This window comes from Zosterops lateralis (genome assembly GCF_965231275.1).
Source record: "Zosterops lateralis genome assembly, chromosome: 3".
In the NCBI taxonomy this organism is placed as follows: Eukaryota; Metazoa; Chordata; class Aves; order Passeriformes; family Zosteropidae; genus Zosterops; species Zosterops lateralis.
Window position 1 is genome coordinate 83,642,064 of NC_139764.1, and position 21,234 is coordinate 83,663,297.

At 37.1% G+C, this 21,234-nt stretch overlaps 1 protein-coding gene across 8 annotated transcripts in view; it reads right to left on the reverse strand.

Moving 5' to 3' along the window:
- Positions 1 to 4,720: 4,720 nt before the first annotated feature.
- LOC310907646 (regulating synaptic membrane exocytosis protein 1-like) overlaps positions 4,721 to 21,234 on the reverse strand; it is a gene marked incomplete at its 5' end in the record, with an annotated part of 133,611 nt that continues 117,097 nt past the window's right edge. For 6 of the 8 annotated variants that reach the window (XM_083858041.1, XM_083858036.1, XM_083858040.1 and 3 more), the window contains 5 exons: positions 4,721 to 5,226; positions 5,616 to 5,755; positions 6,441 to 6,542; positions 8,883 to 8,995; positions 11,161 to 11,302. In XM_083858041.1, the coding sequence (XP_083714167.1) occupies positions 5,008 to 5,226; positions 5,616 to 5,755; positions 6,441 to 6,542; positions 8,883 to 8,995; positions 11,161 to 11,302 (716 nt within the window). In that variant the 3' untranslated portion in view covers positions 4,721 to 5,007. Of the gene's footprint in view, positions 5,227 to 5,615; positions 5,756 to 6,440; positions 6,543 to 8,882; positions 8,996 to 11,160; positions 11,303 to 18,968; positions 19,068 to 19,405; positions 19,543 to 21,234 lie in introns of those variants that run through there. The other 2 variants (XM_083858042.1, XM_083858043.1) reach the window with 2 other exon arrangements.

Genomic DNA, 21,234 nt, shown 5'->3' on the forward strand with positions numbered 1-21,234 from the left:
AGAGCAGATACTGTACTTCAGTTGTCTCACAAATCTCAGGGCCTTTTTCCTACCAAGTAAAAAGAAGCAAAAGAGGTCAACAAGCCTCTCTCAAGCTGCCTGTGAGAAGCTTGTTAATGCTTCCTATTCCCAGCAATTACAGACTTTATGTGCCTTTTGAGACTAGGTACAGAGCAACTCAAAAGATTATTTGTGCCATCAACTTACTTCTGTCAGGGTTAACTCCTAGAGAATCACCTGCCAGAAACTAAAACAGAATCACAGAATCAACTAGGTTGGAAAAGACCTTTGAGATCATCAAGTCCAGCCTATGACCTAACACCACCTTGTCAACTAAGAGTGCATGATATCTTTATTCATGTTTCCGATACCAGAGCAATGAAGTTGGGCCAAATCCTGTGACCCTTCAGGACAATATGCACTTCTTCTATAAGGCTTCAAGGAGTAGCCACTTCTTTTTGGAGCTTTCAGTCAAAAAGACAGGGGCCCAAGCAATTATGGCAGAAGTTATTCCCTGGGTCTCCCTTTTTAGTCCCCCCAGGTGAACAGACACACCGTTTCTTTTCCTTCCTTCCTCCCCCTTTATGCTCCCCAAGCTTCTGCTCTGCTTTCCATGGGGACCTGTTTCTGACTTACTGGTTTACTCATCATCCAAATAGCTTTATCAGAGCTGATACAAGAAACTTACACAACATAGAATTTGAGATTAAATATACCCACCTTTACATCCCCTTAAAGTTAAGTTCACAGGCAGTGCACGTGTCAGACCATCTCCAGAGAAAAAAGTGTGGGCAAACTGTACATGAAAACTGCTCTGTTAGAAAAAGCTGCCTCTCTAGCATGGGCTGCTGACAGACATCCAGTCCTTCTGACCTGATATGAGGGATACCTGGGGACTCATTCCAGATCCAGATGTTCTCTGTCTGGTTCAGGGCTGCATTCTCAGGCCTTCAAAATCCTACAAAAGTACTTTACATCTTTTTTAAGCATTTATTTTTTATTGCAATTGCCATTATTTTTCTTGTGTTGCTTTACCTTTCCTATGCACTCAAGGGTTGCTCACTTAGTCTCACACCCTGTCTGTCACTCTGGAAGAAATGCATCCGTTTCTAAAACTGGAGCATGATGTTTGTGGGCTCTCTCTTGCTGCAGCTTTAACAGACAACAGCCCAAGTTTAATGTTGCTTCTGGCTTTGGCTTCTAACAGACTTTGCTCAGTAACTAATGTTAATAACATTTCCCTCCAAGCCATCTCTCACTCTCTGAATTAGATAGCGTCAGATCTTTCTTTGTTCTTACATATTAGTGTAATATTGCTACATTTTTCCCTCTGTGTGGACACTTCTTTCTGCAGGATGCAAATACAGTTATCAAACAGACTTTTAAAAAAGCCTTTTAGTATATACTCTAACATTTAATTGATTTGCTATTTTACAACATTTGCTGAATTTGAAAATCTTAATTTTTGGTTTAAATTGCATGAAAAGAGTTCTTAGAATATCTAGGATTGTCTTATTGTGCTCTGTATGAGCTTGTTCTAAGTGGAATTATTATTCTGCCTTCTATATTCAGTGGTCTAACATGGACATGGGTATCTTGGTTCTGTGGAGACCTCCTGCAATGAAGCAGCCTAGGCCAGTCAGACCAGACAATGGGAGGGTGCTGGAAATGCAGAGGTGATAGTGCTGCTGTACTTCCTGAAGAGTAGGAGTCTGGAACATGAGACATCTTCTCTATAAAAACCTCTTTGTATTGCTGTTGGCACAAACTAAAAAAAAAAAATCAGTATGTTGTTTTATCAAGGCAGTACTGCATTCTTAAGGGAAAACCAAGAGGGAACTTCAGCTGATTTATTTATGTATTATAATTCCAACACACAGCAATGAGTCTTTAAAAGGCAGCAATCCCTGGGAAAGGAGTCCAGCACACAACTTGTCTGACCTAGCACGCTCTACTACCTCATTCCTGAAATCTTGGCATTTATGATCCCTGTTCATTATAAACACCATAAATGAAATAGTTTAGCATGTTCTTTTACTGCCATATTTTCTGTCCTCCAGGGGGAGATCAGAAATTCTGGACTTCATTTATTTCTCAGGATCAGAAAGGAAAAGATATCCTAGTATTAGACACAATGTTCAAAGTAATGAGATTAATAAAATTGAGGGCTTTTTGCAATAGCATGAAAAATTCTGTATTTAAACAGATCACTCCCACCACACAGAATAACATGCCTTTTGTTCAGAGATTTCCCATGTTTAATTAGTCATTTTTCAGTATCTTAACCATGTTTTCAGTTAAATAAAGTAAAAAACAAAAGTGTTCAAAGTGAGGCAATACTGTCTTTATGTATTTTTAAATTGTGATCAGATATCTGTGGGACATGGAAAACTAAAAAAAAAAAAAAAAAAAAAAAAAAAAAAAAGTACATAATCTTTGCTTCTCTAGCAAAATTTTAGTGCCAAATTCTGCTCTCAGGTAAATTTCTATCAAGCATTGTTCATAGCAGCATCACAATACAAGGGCATGTTCATGGGTTTAAAAAGTGCCAATGATCAGTAGTTGTTCTTGTATCTTAAAGGCTCAGCACACATCAAGTGGAGCCCTGGTGCCTGACCATGTCACCCTGCTGCCCTACTACAATCAGCCACAGCATCATTCCTCTCCAACAAACTGATTTGATTTCAACAGATAATATTTTTTTTTTTAACTTCAATTTGCTTGCTTCAACGAATGAGAGCACAATTTGGCTTCTCAGGGAAAAGGAAGCCAACCAAGCATGACTTTCACCAGGCCTCAGTTTTTGGCCCCAGATTTCAACATACACTATTACAGCAGTCAAAAGAACCACAGAAATTACTTATTTTACTGTTCCTTAACACATATCACACAGTCCTGCAGCAAGCAGAATCACAGATGAACCTCAGGACATACAGAGAGCACAACTACTACACTGGACATGAAAAGGAAATTTTATTAAACATGTTTACATAACATGAGTTGGAAGTTCATTTAAAAGCACAGGGGAGTGTTAAGACAAGTGGTCAAAATAGAAAGATACTATCGAATTATAGCTAGTTAGTTTTTGGCCACTAAGACAGAACAGGATCTAGTAGTAGTGCACCAATGCTTGAGTTCTTCCTGCTCAGCAGGTCGAGCAGTAACCAATCTGTGCCCTATGGAAAGATGGGCAGAATAATTCCCATGTGTTGAGTAATAATAAATAGTTCACTTGGTGCAGGCAGTTTATGTCTATGAATTAAAACCTAGTGTGTACACAGTTTCTACATGTGTTACAGCCCCACAGTAGGAATCTACACCAAAATAGTTATTAGAAGGAATTTGGTCCGTACTACATCACGTTTTCCATAGGGTAAAAAATAAAGTCCATCTATAGACATTTAGCACCAGACCCACAGACCTAGCCTGGCTAAAACCTGCAAAATGTCTATAAGAAAAATGGATGGCTTAGATTTCTTGGTTACTTCAGTATAGTAATTACGAGCAAACTGTACAAGTACATGCAACATACAAGCTGGCCTATGTGGAACTAACATACATTATTAAATAACCTTTTTCATCTCTTTTTACAAAAACGTGCATGCAGCTTTGAACAGTTCCAAGTCATGCTGCTCTATTTGTGTGATCACAAAATTCAATGGCCTGTAAAAGGAGGGGAAACATATCAATGCACCTGCAGGAATCTGCAGTTCTTCGCACATTTACAGAATATCACAAGGGATTTCAAGGCCAAGAAGAACTCAAATGAATAAAAAGCAAATTGAAATTTGATTTTTTTTTTCTCCAAAAAGTAAGATATCTTGCGTTAAAAAATCAAGCCTTGTGCTTGCATCAATCTCAAAGAAATGTAAACTAAAATTTGATAAAAACATTAGTAAGTGCAGAATATTTCAACTGGAATTTCCAGTGAAACATTGAACAACTCATACCATGCTCTATCCAGGGCAGACAGGTGCGTCTGAAGCGACACACATCAGAGAAGCCTGGGTACAGCTGAAAGTGTCATATGCTCAATTCATTCCTGGTCAACATTTTGGGAAGTCAAATATACATTTATACACAGAAATGTAAGTATTTCCTCTCCATTTCTAGGAGGAAAATTGCATTACCAGTAACATATTCAATGTCAAAATTAAGACTAAAGCTGCTTTATACCAGTCCCCAGCAGTAGTTGCAGAATTCTTCAAAATTCTTCCATGCAAAACAACATAAACAGAAAAGTTATTATATATATATATATAATGCAAACATGTCTGCTTTTTACAAAGAAAAAGTGGCACTGTGATGATTTTTATTTTTAAGAATATAACTTAGATTGGTCATTTGTTCTGGGTTCCCACATGAAAGACTTGTAAGTACCAGAACTGAGAAACGATTTGAGCTCGCTGGAATTGTAACTGTGGCTGTTGAACACTTTAACGATGCTTACAGAGATATGCTTCAGCCCTTTTTTGTTTGGTTTAGAAAAAGAAAGGAAGGGTCTCTGTTAGCATTGTGAGGACTTCTACAAAACTAGCAGAATCATGTGGCAAAAAACTAGTGGAAGTGACAAGTACAGAAAAAACTGCTGAAACACCAGGAAGGTAACACTGCTTGAGGGCTCTCTCAAAATGTGAAAAATACAACATTGTTAACAGACTGAGAGCTTTCAGTTTGGGTCATCTTTGACTTAGGTCGAATCTAAAGGTCCCTCTCTTAATTATTTTTCCTTTCTTTTTTTTTTTTTTCTTTTCTTTTCTTTTTTTCTTTTTTTTTTTTTTTTTTAACATTATAAGCATCAGTGGTAGCTGCTAATAGATTAGCTGTATGTGATATACCTTTGTTCTGTCAATTTAAGCCATCTCTCAACAGACAGACATACGTTTGGGTAACTACTACAAGCAAAAACGGAAGTGATTGTCTCTCTCCAACAGTGTTTCTTGATCATGTAAATATCTGGTTCCAATTTTTATCCTGGGTGATGCTTTGAATAGACAGCACCTGCTACTATGACCTAACGCAGGGAGGCCCAGTTGAACTTTCCAGAGATGACTGGGAAGCCCTACGTGTCAAGGGAGTCAATGTTGGATCCACTAGCGATGAAGGTGGAAATAATTTATACCAGCCTATTACCACACTGGATAGATCCAGTTCCTCCAGAAGGATCTGGGCAACTCCCATGAAGCATTTGTGGTCCATTCGGCCGTAGTCTCCCCAAACTATTACCTGGAAAAACATAAAGTTAAGGTTCATGATTGTCGCCAAATCTATGCTTATACAGGGTTATATACTAAAACCCATGCTTATGGATGTTCTCTCTTGCTATTATATATGTTAGCATAAGGAAAATGTTATTCTCAAGAGTTTATGACTGCTTCCCTTTCACAGAAAAACCTCATGGCAGGACAGGAGCAACATCAACAGTAGAGAAATGTTTAATGCAATTAGACATTTTTCAAGTCTGAAACCACAAGACACAAGGATGTGTCTAATGGTATTAAAAAAATTAGGTGCTTAGTGAGTTGGAATGGATTTACACATACTGGTTAAATTTACATAAACATGCAAGCGATTCCCCAAATTACACCCTAAAATGGGATTAAGAAGAAACTGACCTGAAGGACTTTACCCTGTGGACTTTCCTCAAAAACCAGTGTCTGTTGGTACAGAGGATCAAGCGTCTTCCTTGCAATTCTTGTCTTCTTCTTAGCTATACATGCTCCATTTTCCAGTAAATACACTTTGACATATGGAGCTGCAAACAGAACATCAAGAATGTTATGTTTGGACTTACAGTGCACATCTGAAATGGAGGATAAATGCCTTAAAAGGAAGCAGAGTAGAAAGAAAATTACACACGTTATTTTTATTTTATCTTCAAAATTGTATAATCTGAATACAATTATATTCATAAAACAGATGACACAGCCCACAAGAAATCAATTTGATTTTTATCAACTTTGAATGTAATAATCTAAGATGTTACTAACAACAATTATACTTCATGTCTGTCATTTTAAAAACATTTCCTTTTTCCAGGAATTAGCTGTCACTGACAGCTATTCTGGAGTCTCTATAAATGCTTAGGGGTCACAGATAGTTCAAAGCAAAAGGAATATTTAAAATTATGCCACTCCAATGACACAGACATGAATTGCTCTCTCATCTCTAGCTCCTAAGGAGATTGCAAAGTACCATTTTCACTAAATGTTTTATAAAAGAACTGTTCCAGGTGTTACAATAAGCAGTGGTTGGTGTACTGATTCAAAATCTCCTCTAATAATTGTTTCTATAAATAACTAGAACTTCAACAAATGTCCTTATAAAATGATACAATATTATTGCAGTATACATTATGCAAATTCTTGACACTGACAGTGACACTAGCATAAACTGCTGCCTTCTCGAAGCATTGTTGTGTACAGGTTTTTTTTCCATACCTGGGGTAGATTTGGAGCCAGGTTTTTGTGTGAGGCCTCGGGCTCTAATGACTTCTACTTCTAACTGGCCTTTTTTATCCACCATTCCAATCTGGATGTCACCTGAGAGGAAGAAGAAAGAAGCCCACATTCTAGAGAAGCAGTACAGTGCAGGAGATAAGGTATAAGAGTGAGAAAGAGAAGGACTAGTTTGATATTATTCTTCTGCATTACCGTGCTTGTTGCATCTCCTGATGATCCCTTTAGCTTCTCCATCCTTAAATAAGGACTAAATAATATATACTTAGGGAGCATGGTGCCCTCTCTTGGTATACAGTTCATACCAGCTAAAGAGGTATTTTTTCTTCAAGTCTCCACCAAGCACACAGATGACAATTTTTCCATTTCATCAGTATTCCACACACATTTTTGGTGTGACTAGAATTGCCCAACATGTAAAAAAAAAAAAAAAAAAGAAACTGCTTCCATGTCTAATTAGTCAAACTTGTTTCCTTGCCTGAGTTTTGAAAAATGACATTTCCTGGAGAATAAGGAAACTGCTTACTCTGAAACTAAGCACTGTTCTGATATAGATCAATAAAATAAATACAAGGGCAGTAAACTATGTGTTCATGCTTAAAACATTTTATCTCTATGCTTTCATATATCCTGGAATCAGCTGAGTTGAAATCTGACTTAGATTAAAATGGACATTTAGAATAACAAATGCACAGTATGACATGAGCAGCTACATGACACTTGAGCAAATAAATGAACTACATCCATGAAACATGTAAGTATGTATATATTTGATATGTAAGCTTTGATTGTCTAAAAAAAGCCGAATTCACAAATTAATGATCCTGAACTATAGAATTTGTGGTCTGGATTTAGAGAAACAACATTTTAAAATTAATTGGGCACAAGATTTTCACATGTTTCTGTAACAGCATATTATAGCAGTGTTTATACCTTGGTATGGGAGGTATGACAGAACAGCGACACAGATTTTTTTATCAATTAAACTTTGCTTGAATAAACACAGCCGTGTTTTGCACTTAAAATAATTCAGAGGAAAATTCCAACAAGCCTTTTAAGATCACATCTCTATCACGTAGCCGAAATAAAACATGCAACTGGTAACCAGAAGAGGGAGCAATAATCCAAACATTGTCAAATTATCACTAGCGAAATAGTATCACAGGGAAGGTCTAAAACTTGTTAAAAAACGTGGAGTGCCTTTTGGGGACCAAAACTTGAGCCTATAGAGATAAAGTTCTTAAAAAGGTCAAAATAAACATTTTACTCAAGTTATCTGCAGAAAAATTTTTAGTCGCAAAACAAGATTAAAATAAAGAAACAGAAGAAATGTAGACCCTTGTATGCATACCAATAAAGCCATTTATATATTAATTGGACAAATAATCTCACTAAATCGTCTTCCAAAATAATAATAAAAATTAATTTAATAAGTTTGATGTTTATGAAAGCTTTAGTAGCAGTAATTTTGATTTATACAGCAAGTTTTGCTTTAGAGGGTCCTCAGAGCATTCTCAAGATAGTTTTCCTTCTGGTTATGAGCTGGGAAGGAAACACTGTCTTTTGCAATTTTTTTTCTGTTTCTCTCTCCTTTTTCAAATGTGTCTCAGTAGCCCTTCCTAAAACTGATTTTCTCAAGACAGTTGTATTGAAGCATTGGCCATTTATAATTTCCAGCAGGAGAAGTTATTATTACAGTAGCGGATCAAGGACTCCTCAATTAGCATCCTGAAGCATGTCTAAGAACTGCTCATATATAAGCAAAAAACCCCCCAAAAACCCAACCCCAAATCTTTCCAAAAATACACATTTCTCAACTCTTGCAGTCCTTATACAACTCATACTCTGCTCATAAACAAGTTTCAGCTGATGCTGCTAAAGGAAATTACAGACTGGTCTGGAAAATAGAGACGATCACAGCCCCCAGTAACTGTAGAAAAGAACTGTGTCTCTCATGACAAGCATTGGCTTTATTTGGTGACTGATTATTGGGCATTGCAAATGTTTCCAGAAGTTTCACTTTCTGGAGTTAGATGAACTAAATTTGGAAAAGTGCAGTTTGGCCAAAAACCCTCTGTCACATCCAATATCATCTTTGTCAGGTAAATACAAACTCTGAACAGGTGAGATTTTGCAGCGAGCTACGACTGGAGAAGCCATAATAATTTTATGTGGGAAGTAAACCCCCTATTATTTTCAAATTGCACATAAGATTAACCAGTATCTCAGATGGAGCAAATACTGTTTCTCAGCCCACTTTGGATGCTGCCATGGTAGGAACATCAGTGACTGCAGATAGGACCTTCATATTGACAGTGAAGGAAGATACTTGATGAATGTCCTTTTGGTGCTGTAGTCTGGCAGTGTGTGCATTAGCTAATTGTCTTATTATTAATTTAACAGAGGAAAACATATCATTCTTACCCATGGCAGGGGTTGCTAGTGTTTGTCGGCCTACTAACTGTGCAGGTCCCAGGCCATCGAGGAAATCACTGAACTGACTGTCAGCACCCAGCCGTACTCCAGGAAATATTAAGCTGAAACAAAATAGAAGGCAGTTAAGCATGAGAACAGGATTAATTTGTGCCATCCTACAGTATTTACCTCAAAAGTTCTACTGATACAAAGCAAAGCAGCTCAGGATGCACAACCACAAATCATTCTGCAGTGTCAGGAATGATATGTCTCCCATGGACCCCAAAGCAGTGTTGAGAAATTCTGCACATCAGATCGAAGTAGTCCATAAAATAGTTCTTGCTGAGGAAGTCTCCAGGAGCAGTGAAGATTCTGATACGTAAATAGACTAAGAATGACCTTGTATGAGAAAACATAAAAAGCTTCGTGAAATTTAATAGTCTATTCTTCATTCGTGAGTGTGTGATTTACATAGATCCATCTGTTTGTATCAGTTAGAACAAACAGGGAAAACAGATGTATACACTAAATTAATCTGATTGCTGCAGCTGTTTAATGAAGCAGTACACTGGCAGGTAGTAGTAGTAGTGGTGATTAGAGCTAAACCTAACACCACTCTTTAGCCAAAATATTCTGGCAGACAAATCTGGATCTACAGTTGCTATCCACCCCTCTCTCATGATACAAACTGAATAGTAACACATCAGCACAGTGTATATGGAAACAGTCAAGGCCAGGTTAGACAGGACTTTGTGCAACCTGGTTTAGCTGATGATGGCCCTGCCCAGTGCAGGGGGTTAGACTAAAGGACGTTTACAGGTTTCTTCCAACTCAAACTATTCTACGATGCTATAATGTGTACTTTGCCAAGCTGCTTTCTTATATTCCATAGTGTCCACTTTTCTTTTTTTTTTAATAGATATACAGTCTCCAAACAATAACAAAAGAAAGAAACAGAGAGAGAAAGAGAGTTCCATGGTGGGAAAACTCAGCTTTGACTTCCTTATAACAATTATGAAAAATAAAAGAGCGGACTCTGAACCAAGTCTAGACAACGTATTCCCCAGCAGGCCAGCCACCACTCTGTATCTTCTTCTTCCTCAAAGGAAATTCCCTATTAGACTGCAATAATAACAAAAAAACTTCCTAATAAAACAAAAAAGTCTGTTGTTAAAAGCTTTGATTTCTGCACATCAAGCTTGTGTGCTTCAGCCATTCAATTCACAGTTCTTTGCAAACCCAGTTCTATGCCTGCATAAACTTATTGACTGTCTGTGACTGAAGCTGGCCAGAAAATATCACAGAATTATAGAATAGCCTGAGATGGAAGGGGCCCACAAGGATCATCAAAGTCTGACTCCTGGCCCTGCATAGCACAGCCCTAAAAGTCTCACCAAGTGCCTGACAGTGTTGTCCAAACACTTCTTGAACTCTGTCAGATTTGATGCTGTGATTGCTCTCTCAAAACTCTTTTTTTTTAAAAAAAGGGGGAAAAACATTTTCTAGCATCTAACCTAAATCTCCCCTTATTCCGCTTCATGCCATTCCCTTGGCACCATTCCCTTGGCACATTGGCACAGCATTTTTCTTTAGAAAACTCTTTATTTTCCAAAAGATAAGTATTTTCACAGAAATTTAGTTTTACATTCTCTCTTTTTTTTTTTTTTCTCTTTTTAAATATGATTTCTTTAGATGGAGGGGGAAAAGAATCTTAAGGGTCCAGTTCAACACCAAGATGCGATTGGCCTTTCTCCCCAGTGGCACTATCCTTTCACTCTTGTCTCTGCCATGAGAAGTTTCTGAAACATCATTGGCCTGATGGGGCAGCTGGGTTTGGGTTTACAGCTCTTAACAAGAGACTTGGAAAAACTCCAAATTAAACTTTCTTTGTATATAGTATTACTGAACAGAGTTTCATATCACAGGGATTCACATACAACATCTGAAGTTTAACTCTGAGGTAATCCAAACATATCTCAAGGAAAAAGTATCTCTGTGTTTTGTTTTGAATAATGCAGTCTTAATTTAGTTGTCTTTTGATGAAAAAAATGCCTCACTGGTCGACAGAGAAAATAAGAATTCTTAAGAAGTCCTGTTTCAATTTAAATTTCCATGGAATTTGTGTTATGTACCTAAAATTGTTCAGTTTTTCAAATGTTTCAAGAGGAAGAATCTTTACACAGAGCTATCTCATTCAGCTAGAGTTTTGGACATCAAGTAATGGGAAAGAAACTTCTAATACATTAGAAGCTTCTCCTACATTACTGAGATTTTTATTGCTACTTACTTGCCCTCGGAGCTGTAACTATTTATGCTGCCATCAGTGGATTCTCGACTTGGCTGTCGAACCATACGACTTCTCATCTCTGCTGCCATTCCTGTTTCTGTGCTTCTCTGTATCGTGCTCTTTAGCTTCTTGCTGCCAGCCTCTGAAAGCAGAGAAAAAGAAGCAACAGTTAGAGTAACTTACAGCAAAGCCTTCCCTTGCAGTTTTCACCCAAGAACAGTGATCCGACTTGGTCATTACTATTTATTAACATAAAAAGACTATTCTGATTGAAGAAGCAATCTCTCTTCCTTAGTTGCAAACTGGAAATGACTTCTCTTTAAAAGGCTGCAACCTGAAAATCTTCATTAGGGCAAACTGCTGGAAATTTGATGTTTTGTTAATAGCCTTTACACAGCTGGAATGTAGACAGGTTGTGATGCTATCTACTAACCACATACTAGGTAATGTGCCTCTAGCCACCATGCTAGGTTGGGTGTCTGCAAAAGAAGATACAATTCTCACAGAAAATAAAAAAAAAAGGGAAAAAATCCTTCATGCATTCCACAGAAAAATGTTAAATACTAAGATACTTAGTATCAAAAATATAATAAGGTCTTTACTTCTCACCACAAAATGTTTTCAAAGTAAACAGTGAACTTTACAGAACATATGATCTCAGCAGTTCTGAAACAAAAATAACTCTTGGGGAATTTGCTTGGGAAATCATAGAATAGTTAAGCTGGACAGGACCACAGTGGAGCACCTGGTCCAACCTCCCCACTTCCTACAGCCTATTGCACAGGACTGTGTCCGGACAGTTCCTGAATATCTCCAGTGAGGAGACTCCACAGCCTCTCTGGGCAATCAGACTCTAGGCTTGCAACCATAAGATTAGAAAGTAATGCAAATATTTTGAAACTGTTTGAAGACTTCATCCATTTGGTAAAGCTTCTATCCTACTCCTTTAAAATGCAATTTGATTTTCACCCGGATGTTTTTATGTTTCCCTTGAGGAAGAAGAGCTTCCTTTACAGGTTCTCCCATTATGGCTGATCTAGAGTGAATTCTGCTGTCACATGGCAGAAAATATACTTCTAGATGATGACAATTCTCAATGATCTTTAAATTTCTTCCACCAAAGCTTCCATGTGATGTAATAACATGTGTTGTCTTCAAACTCAGTGTCCTGGTCTTTTTCATTTAGCTCAAAATAGGTACCTAAAGTTCAATGAGTAACATCACTTTCTCTCAGAAAGTAATAGATTCTATAAAGTTTCATGTAAATAATGATAAAACATTCTTTTGCATTTACCCCTTCATTTCAGTGCTCCTTTATTCACCTCTGGAGAGTCTGTGTGAATCTTTTTTATGGTCTGCTCAGGCAAACTGCTGAAAAAGCAAATATTTCTTCTATCTCCATCTGCTGTGGAGACTGAATTTCTCTGAAAAAATTTTCACCGTCCTGTTTCACAGGCACATTGTTGATGTTTGAAACTGACAGATCTTGACAGATCTTATTCATCACAATATGAAACTTAAGACTTTTGTAGCCTCCACACAGCCTGCCCATTCCCCAGGGTGTTTAAACATGCTGTGGAGATCAGCTGGCCTTTGCTTTTTGAGTCTGCAGAGCTGGTGGAGGGCAAGGAGAAATCATACCATACAGCTATCAGAGTAACCTCTTTGAAGCTCTCAGGGAAACAGAAAACATGGCCAAAGTGCAAGAATTAGTATATTTGGCTTAGAGGAGTGAAAGGGGCAGAGGTTTCCCTCTCAAGCTTTTTGGACCGGGGTTTTTTATCTACAGCCACTAAGCCGCACCCAAATGCCTCTGAGTGGAAGAGATCAACTACTTCCACAGATCCTTTCCTCCCTTCTGAGGCCAACAGCTCTGAGATTTTCCTATGGGCCACTGCAGCTCATCTACACTGCCAGTCCTTGCTTAGCTGAAAATACATTATCCAATGCTGCTAAATGTGAGGTAGAGGAGGGTAGGCAAGGTACACCAGGCAGAGCAGGCTGCACTCTTACACAGTGCAGGTGGCTGTGGAAGGGATTTGCTGGAGCTTCAGTAACTCTCTATGTAGAAACTCAAATGCTACATTTGGTCCTGAACATTCTCTTTAAAAACTGAGGGTGTGTTCAGCATATCAATGCTGATGGGCAGGATGAGCTTCAAAAGCAATTCAAAAAGCACCTAAGAAGTAAAAGCCACATACAGAGTTGTACTCCAAAGCAGGATTTTCACATTCTCTGTAGGTATGTGTTTTCCACCCATATTTTTTTCTCAATCTCACTCTCTTTTTCTCTCTCACCAGGACCTGTCTGAAAGTGTCTGTCTCCATCTGCTCCTACAAAGCATGTGAGATTATGTGGTTTACCCCCTGCCAGAGCCAGCCAGATCAGGCAGCATGACCTGGAGGATATAAGAGGATAGAACCTGAATAGGGTTTCTTGTCAGTATTCTGGGCTCAGGAAAAGTAAACAAGGAGACTCTAGAAGTAGCTACAAGACCATCATGGTCTTGGCACAAATTGTTAAAGATATGTTGTTCTTGATCACCTGGACAACATGGTGGGTGCTGAATATTAGCAATGAAAGCCAGGTTGTTGGGACAGATAATGAATACAGTCATAGAAATAATCACTGTAAAAATATCCATTGATTATATGACAAAAATTAGTATTTTAGCTTTGAGCCACAGTAGAGATTGAAAATAGCAGGTGGATTTTTTTTTTAAAGAGTAAAGTTACATTGTTGTGGATAACACTGGTATTGCTGTTTAAACACACTTCTTTGCTCCACTCCACAGATTTGAAAAGCACAGACCATGAAGTAGGAATCCTTGTGCATGGCCACAAGCAAGCCTAAAACCTTGTCTCACTGAACTGCAAGTACCAGATTGTCTTTTTCCAAGTACTTTTTAAGTAACTGCTCTGTCATACAGTGCCAGATTCTACTTGCCTCTCTTTTCTTATCAGCATTTTTTTTTTCAGGTTGAAAAATCAAAAGCATCCTTTTGCTTCCTCTTATAACTGCTATTAATACTCACAACATTTCCCAGGAAGACTAGAGTCCTCCAATTTATATACTTTTATAGCCTCAGTCTTAATATTCTGAAGTACAATCAGAAATATAACAGCAACCCAACAGAATAATGAAACACAACAAGAGTTTTATGGCATAGAGAAAATTGCTTTTGCCCATGTATAAGAATCAAAATACTTGTTGCACAGGTTTTGGAAGTTTTAACCTTGGTCACTTATGGATCTCATATCTTATATTATATAATACATTATTTTTCCAATTTTAACACAAAAAGTCAAGAGATGGTTTGTCTGCTCCTGTAAACTTCTCAGCAAAACCTAGTTCTGTGAATGAGAGAGGTGCTTAGCATGCAGATGAGTTGGGAACTGCTTCCATTTCTAAAGATGCCTTGCTAAAATGAACTCACTCTGGGGTACGATTCCAGTCCTGCCTTGACTGCACAATGAAATAAGGGATCCAAATAACTACCAGTGTTTTCCCTGTTATTAATAATACTTCTTTTAGAAAATTTTCACTTCCATCTTGTATTACTTTTAATCTAACAGTTCGGCATATATCTTTGGAATGCTGTCTTTACATGAATACAGGTTCATAAAATACTCAAGTTCAATATCTATGCTATGACATACTGAGAAGATTTTCTGTTCTTGTCAGTGTGTCTATTTGAGAATGCTTTATCCTGGTCCAAATTTTTATTAGTTTGATATGTACAATTAAGTTTTATAATACATTACAGTTATTTGCCAACACTGTGTAAATTACACAATATTCATTGTGCAGACTGAGGATGTCTCTATATTGAATATCATTTAGATGTAAAATTTACTCTAGATGGTCTATGAGCTTCTCTGCTGTATCAATTGTGTAAGGATTTCTGCATGCAAGAATGCATAAATTAATTACATGTAAACACCAGGCTTAACAGGTACAAGGCTAGAGAAAAACTACAAAAAAGCATTTGTGATGAACATTTTTGCAGACTGAATAACTGATGCCAAAGCACCATAAAGCAGCCATCTGCAGCTACGAAATGTACACAGCTTGTAAGCATTTTGCAATTAATCAACATGCTTGTTGTAGCAGTCTTACTATAACACGCTTATGAGTGTGTGCAATGTGTTATTTCCGTCTACTTGTTATAAATACAGCCTATAGTGATTCCTGTTTGGTCTGACAAGAAACTGGTCCCTAATTTTGGTTTTCCCAGACAAAAGTAAGTTTGAAAAGACTGAGATGGGAGTAACCAAGCTCAGCAAAAAGCGAGTATGCTATACCTTATATCTGCACAAAATATCAAAGTAATTGATGTGTTCCAAATTTCTGTACTTCCTGATCACCCTCATGTCTAGGGGCCAGGAGCTGTTGACAACAGAATTATAATGAGAGGGTCAATGATATTATCTAGAGATTTAAGATTGCCTACTACAGATACCTTGGAACCAGCTTTACATTCTAAAGGCATCCAATTCAGAGAGGACAATGCCAGATATTCCCCCCTCCCAGCTCTCCCCACCACTTAGCAAAGACATGACTGGACATGGCATCACCATTGGCCTGGCTTTTCATCTGTGCTCCTTGTGGTGCCTGGAGGCAGTTACTACATTTTGCTCTTTGTTCAGTTCAGGAAGTCTGAAATGACAAGAGCGGCCGCTGGAGCAAAGTTTCATCCAAGGTGCCAAGGTGCATATTAAATGCCGTAGGTCAAGGCTAGGGAACATGTAAGAATGTGCAAGGAAAAGAGCTTAGCAGCTTAGTCGGTAGGCCAGTATTAGAGACCACTGTAGGGCAGAAGACAATCCTGACATGACCCTCTATGTGCTGCCTATGGGGAGAGGTGCCTTAAATGAGCACTGCTCAGAATGATATTTGAGGGCAACTAGTTGGTTAGCACCAAAAAAGAAGCAAATTTACACACATGCAGCACTTGAGTATGTGAAAATTCATGACTGGTTCAAAAGAACATAATAGAGAACAAAGCATTCATCACTGCTAAATCCACTAATGAAAGGGATCATAAGAAGTGTCATTGCATGGCTCAAGGGCAATTCATTTGCAGTATCAAGTATGCTCTTGCATAAAATAATAATAAAAAAAAAGCCTAAAAGAACTACAGCTGCAAGCCAGCTCTGACCAAAACCTGGCAGGACTGTGACCATACGGTTGGTTTGTACACTGACTCTGTGAGACACCAACGAGATTATGCCAACCGGAATAGTAAGGGTCAACCTCAATTCAAAGATCTATTCAGAAAAAAAAACCCAAGGGGCACATTTCCTTCTGGTCCTTTCTGATATGTTAGTGATTTTTACAAATTCAAATTTAGCTGCTTGGATACCTGCTGGGTTACAAGTTCTGCAGCATCCCCCTCACTTTGCATGTAGTGCTTTTAAACAACAACAAAATTCATTTACACATGAATTGACAAAGTGCCTTTTGACTTACAGTCTTAAAACAGAGATAAAAAAGAAAAAGAATAAATAGTTCAAAGAGCATCTTTTAAAATATGTGTACATCTCTCAGATGAACTCAGCAGTAGACTGATCACTAACACAGAAAGTGCATAGTGACTATGGACAGAAGAGAAATAGTAAAAAATTTGACATTTAAATACAAATTTCAACAATTCAAGTTTCTAGAGTTTTATATAATGCAGTACTCCCCTGTATTTGTCATTCTGTGCATTGTGCAATACTCTCCTGGATATAATGCTCTTTGTAAAAACACATGAAATATTGCAGTAATGATCTTTTCAGTGTTTCTTCCAAATATCACCCAATATATTCAAAGAAGGGAAAATGCTGTTGATATTCTGCAATGTTAGATCCTGAGGTTTAAAATCCAAATATAAACCATCATGTAGTTCTTCCCATGTCTATTTATTAAAACAAATCTACAATCAAAATTTATACTAATATAAATTATAAAACCTTATAATACAATACAAATATAATATAAATAATATTCACCTTTTCAGCTGGGACAATTCATTGAGAAGAATTTTTATCAAAAGTTTGGAATAAACTGTATCTCACTGTATTTATTCATAACCGTATTTATGAAGTCACAAACTCATCTGGCAAACACCTTTCACTCCCAATAAATACTTTCAGATAATACATAAAAGATAATGCAATTAATCCCTTAATATACACAATATATTTTTCTGATATATGTCGAACAAAGGAATAAAAAGCACCAATCCTAATAAAAGGAGACTTCATGGAATTGCTGTCAAGGGTTGTATCAATGTTTTGATGGCATTTTAAACAGTGTACAACAAAATCTCACCTTTTGACTGTATTTTTCACTGAAAATCAAATTTGCAGACTCAGACTCTTAACAGTTTTAGATTTCAAAATAACTTATCCAAGAGCTCCTAGTGACTTGCATGAAATTGAAGTAGCACTTAGAGAGCAAATGACAGCAGTAGGTCCATGCTCAAAACAAAAGCAAACAAGAAGTGGAATAAGGCCATTGTTTACTACTTGACAGTGGTCTCAAAACCTGAAGCAGCTGTTTTTACACAGTGTATCTCCTTTAGATTTCTTAGACATACTTAGGGAAAAAACAAAAGAAGGAAAGTAGAAACAAGCATGTGTTTTATGTGTTTATCCTGCTACTTACGATTTTTTCATGTCAGGGAAGAAAACCTGTGTTTCACCAGGACACATGTATTTTAAGGCAAAGCAAGGATGTCTGGTCAGAAAAAGATCAGTTATGGCTTCTGAAATTATTTTATGAAGATTAATTGTTTTGTCCACATACTTGCAATGAACAAAAAAGAGCTACTGTCTCTCAGCCAAAATGAGGCAATCAAAGATGATCTATAGCAATGAGTTTCTACTTCTGGGATTGTGCTAAGCACACTTTATAAACATACAGAAATGAAAGCATCTTAATTATCTTCTTCACACATATGTAAAGAGCTACATAAAACCAGAATATGTCAGTTAAGCTGACAATAGCTACACATGCCATGTTTTCAACTCTTAAAGCCCATTTCAATGAAATTCAATTAGTAAAACAACAAACCCATGTTTCTAGCAAATTATTTACTATATAAACAGTTTATAAAATATCAAGCATGCACTTTCTCAGATACTCTCAGCTTTTTTGTTAAATGGGAGGAGAATGTTAGATAGTGAAATAAGCTCAGAAGAGCTGTAAGCACTTCAACAACATTTTTACATTAAAACACAACCCTATATTACAACATTATTTATAACCAGCCAAGCCCTCTCAGAGAACTGGCATATGGTATAGAGATAACATTAGTCCAAGGCAAGGGTGCTGCGTACAGTTTGCAGTTAATACAGCAGGGGAAAATGAAACGTGATGCAGAAAAACAAAAAAGGAGATTTTTCAGATAAACTAAACCAACATTTCATTTCATTAGGAACATATAGGAACACATTAAAGTAACTTGATGTCTTTTGTGGTTTTAGGCAGCCATTACAATTATAGTAAATTTCAGACCTTTTATGTAAGTCTTCACAATTACGAATAGTTCAGTATTTATTATTAAAAACATGACAGTATGATTAATAAAAGATAATATTTTACAAGATGATACCAACAATACAACAATTTATAAGGCATCACTAATAAAGAAATTCACTGCTACTGGTGCATCTTCAAAAAGTTTCCTGAGAACTATGTGCTGTACATGACAGCAGCCCAAAGTCTAATTATTTTAATAACCTCCAAAAAACCTGTGAATCGAAACACTGTCAAAACCACTAGTGTTAAAGTATCCACCAGTAAAAAATGTTACATACCTTTTTGTACAGTTGAAAAGTTTCTGAGTAATACCTCAACCCTAATACAATTTCACAGCATACTAATCAGGAGACATTACAGCTTCAGAAACAGTCCCTTCCTTTTCATTTCAATTACCAACCAGTGAGACGATCTGAAAATGCTTTACTTTTTCAGCAGTTTGATTTGCTCCGACTGCAACTTTCAAGCCCTCTAAGTTTTACTTTACCACTACCAGCAACTCGTAGGTGGATATCATATTTCACTTTAAAAATGTTAATAACCTGCCTTTAAGAGATAATTCCTTAAGTATCGGATCAACATAGTATCACACCGAATCCAGTTTTTCTTTAGTGACTGGAGCATTGCAAAGCTGTAACTTCAGACTACCATATATTGCTAAAGCAAGACTCATGAACAGGCTCATCATGGTAAAACAGAGAAAATACAGGCTTACCTTTGGTTTAAGCAAAATTAAACACTGGCTGTGATATAATCCTTAGAAAGCAGCCAACACCTAAAGCAACTTCACCTTTGTTTAAATAACTTGTGCAGTTTCTGGGTAGAATAAATCTTTGGGGTCCTGGCGTTGCCTCTCCCTCGTTATCCTGTAACCACTTGGCACTGCAGCACTGCAAGGAATGATCAAGTTGCTTCACTCACAAGTTCCTTTTACAACTGTGATTACATTACAGGGCCTTGCAGTGAAAAAAGTACTGAACTACCTGCCAGCTAGTACTTCATAATATATTGCTGAAAGGTTAAAAAATTCAGTCAGCGGTGCATTTTCCAGTTATGTGCAAGCAGACAGGAGCACAAAATATTCTTAGCAACCTTGGTCAATGCATTTTTTTAATCCTGTTGTCAAAATTTGACGAAGTCAGATAAATCCAGAATCATATTTCTCTGTCCTGATGATTTTGACTTATTTTGCATGAATTTTGGTACAAAACCACCTGACACACTGCAAACCTGAGAAAACATCAAATTAGCATTAAATACTAAGTTACACTTATGCAACAGAAAATTCTAAATTATGTTACTGTCTTAGAGTCACTTGAGCACGGCAGAGTTAAAAAGGTTTCACTGACTCTGAAATGCTTATGTGCATTCTGAGAACAAAACCTCATTTTTTAATTGCTCCTTTCATCTTCAAACTTCCTTTGAGGAAACAGACTTTGCAATATTTGTTTCTATGTCAAATTTTTCTGTTTCTCTAATACTCTATTCTGAAAACGTATTATACTTTCAGTTGGCAACTGCTTAAGAATCAATTAATTTAACAGACTTTTATGGACTGGCATGCAAAATTGTAGGGAACAATGTGCCTTCTCAGGGTGATTAGAGACAGCAAGGGGAAAGGAAATAACTCAGCATTTGTCAAGCCAAAAGAGAACTTTTTCAAACAGAATTATAATGAGGAAAAAATTAAAACATGCGCAATACTGTTCTATAGATCTTCAAGTTATGGTAAAATTCAGTTTATTTAAAGTATCATAAAATAATTACAGAGAAAAATGCCACAAATTAAACTGCTCATTTCAGCTAATAATCACATAACAGGATTTAAGATTGAAAATACTGTAGAAGTGACAAACTCAAAATCCTCCCCAGTAATGATGCAGTATATCTCATGTCACTCCTATGCAGAAATGTCCATGTATTTTCATTGCTTAGGCACAGATTTTCTATTTAGTGCAATAATTGAAGTAATCTTTATCTTCTTGATAATTTTAGAAATTATGCTTAGAAGGTAACATTGCCTTTTTGAAAAACACATAGCTGTATGGTATGTAATTCTCTCAAGATGTGTGTTAAATTAAAAAAAAAAAAACAAACCCAAAATATGATTAAATGGAAAGATTTATCTCAGTGCAATACCATGGTAGGAATGAAATGCTGATGTTGGGAGCTGCTAATGTGTGCATGTCAGTCTCCCAAGACGTGTCTTCAGCTTGCACCTGGCAAAGGCTCCAGACCTGCCTGCCATCTTGAGCAGTTTTACACAAAGCACTGCACTTGTGTCAAGTGTACAGAAGTTCCCTCCCACACAGGTTCTTTCTTAGGGAAACTCAATGGAGGTTTAAAGTTGAAATAAAAAAAAACACACAGAGGGAAAGCTCCACGGCTCAACAGCCTCTCAGAAAGCTCCTTGGGTCAAAGCCTTTCCTCCTTTATGGTCCTTCTCCTAGTCCCAGGAAAAAATAATTTCAAATATTTCTTATTTGTAGGGCCAAACCCCCTTTCCAGGATTAAAACTGTTTGACTTACTCTTCTGGATGTGTA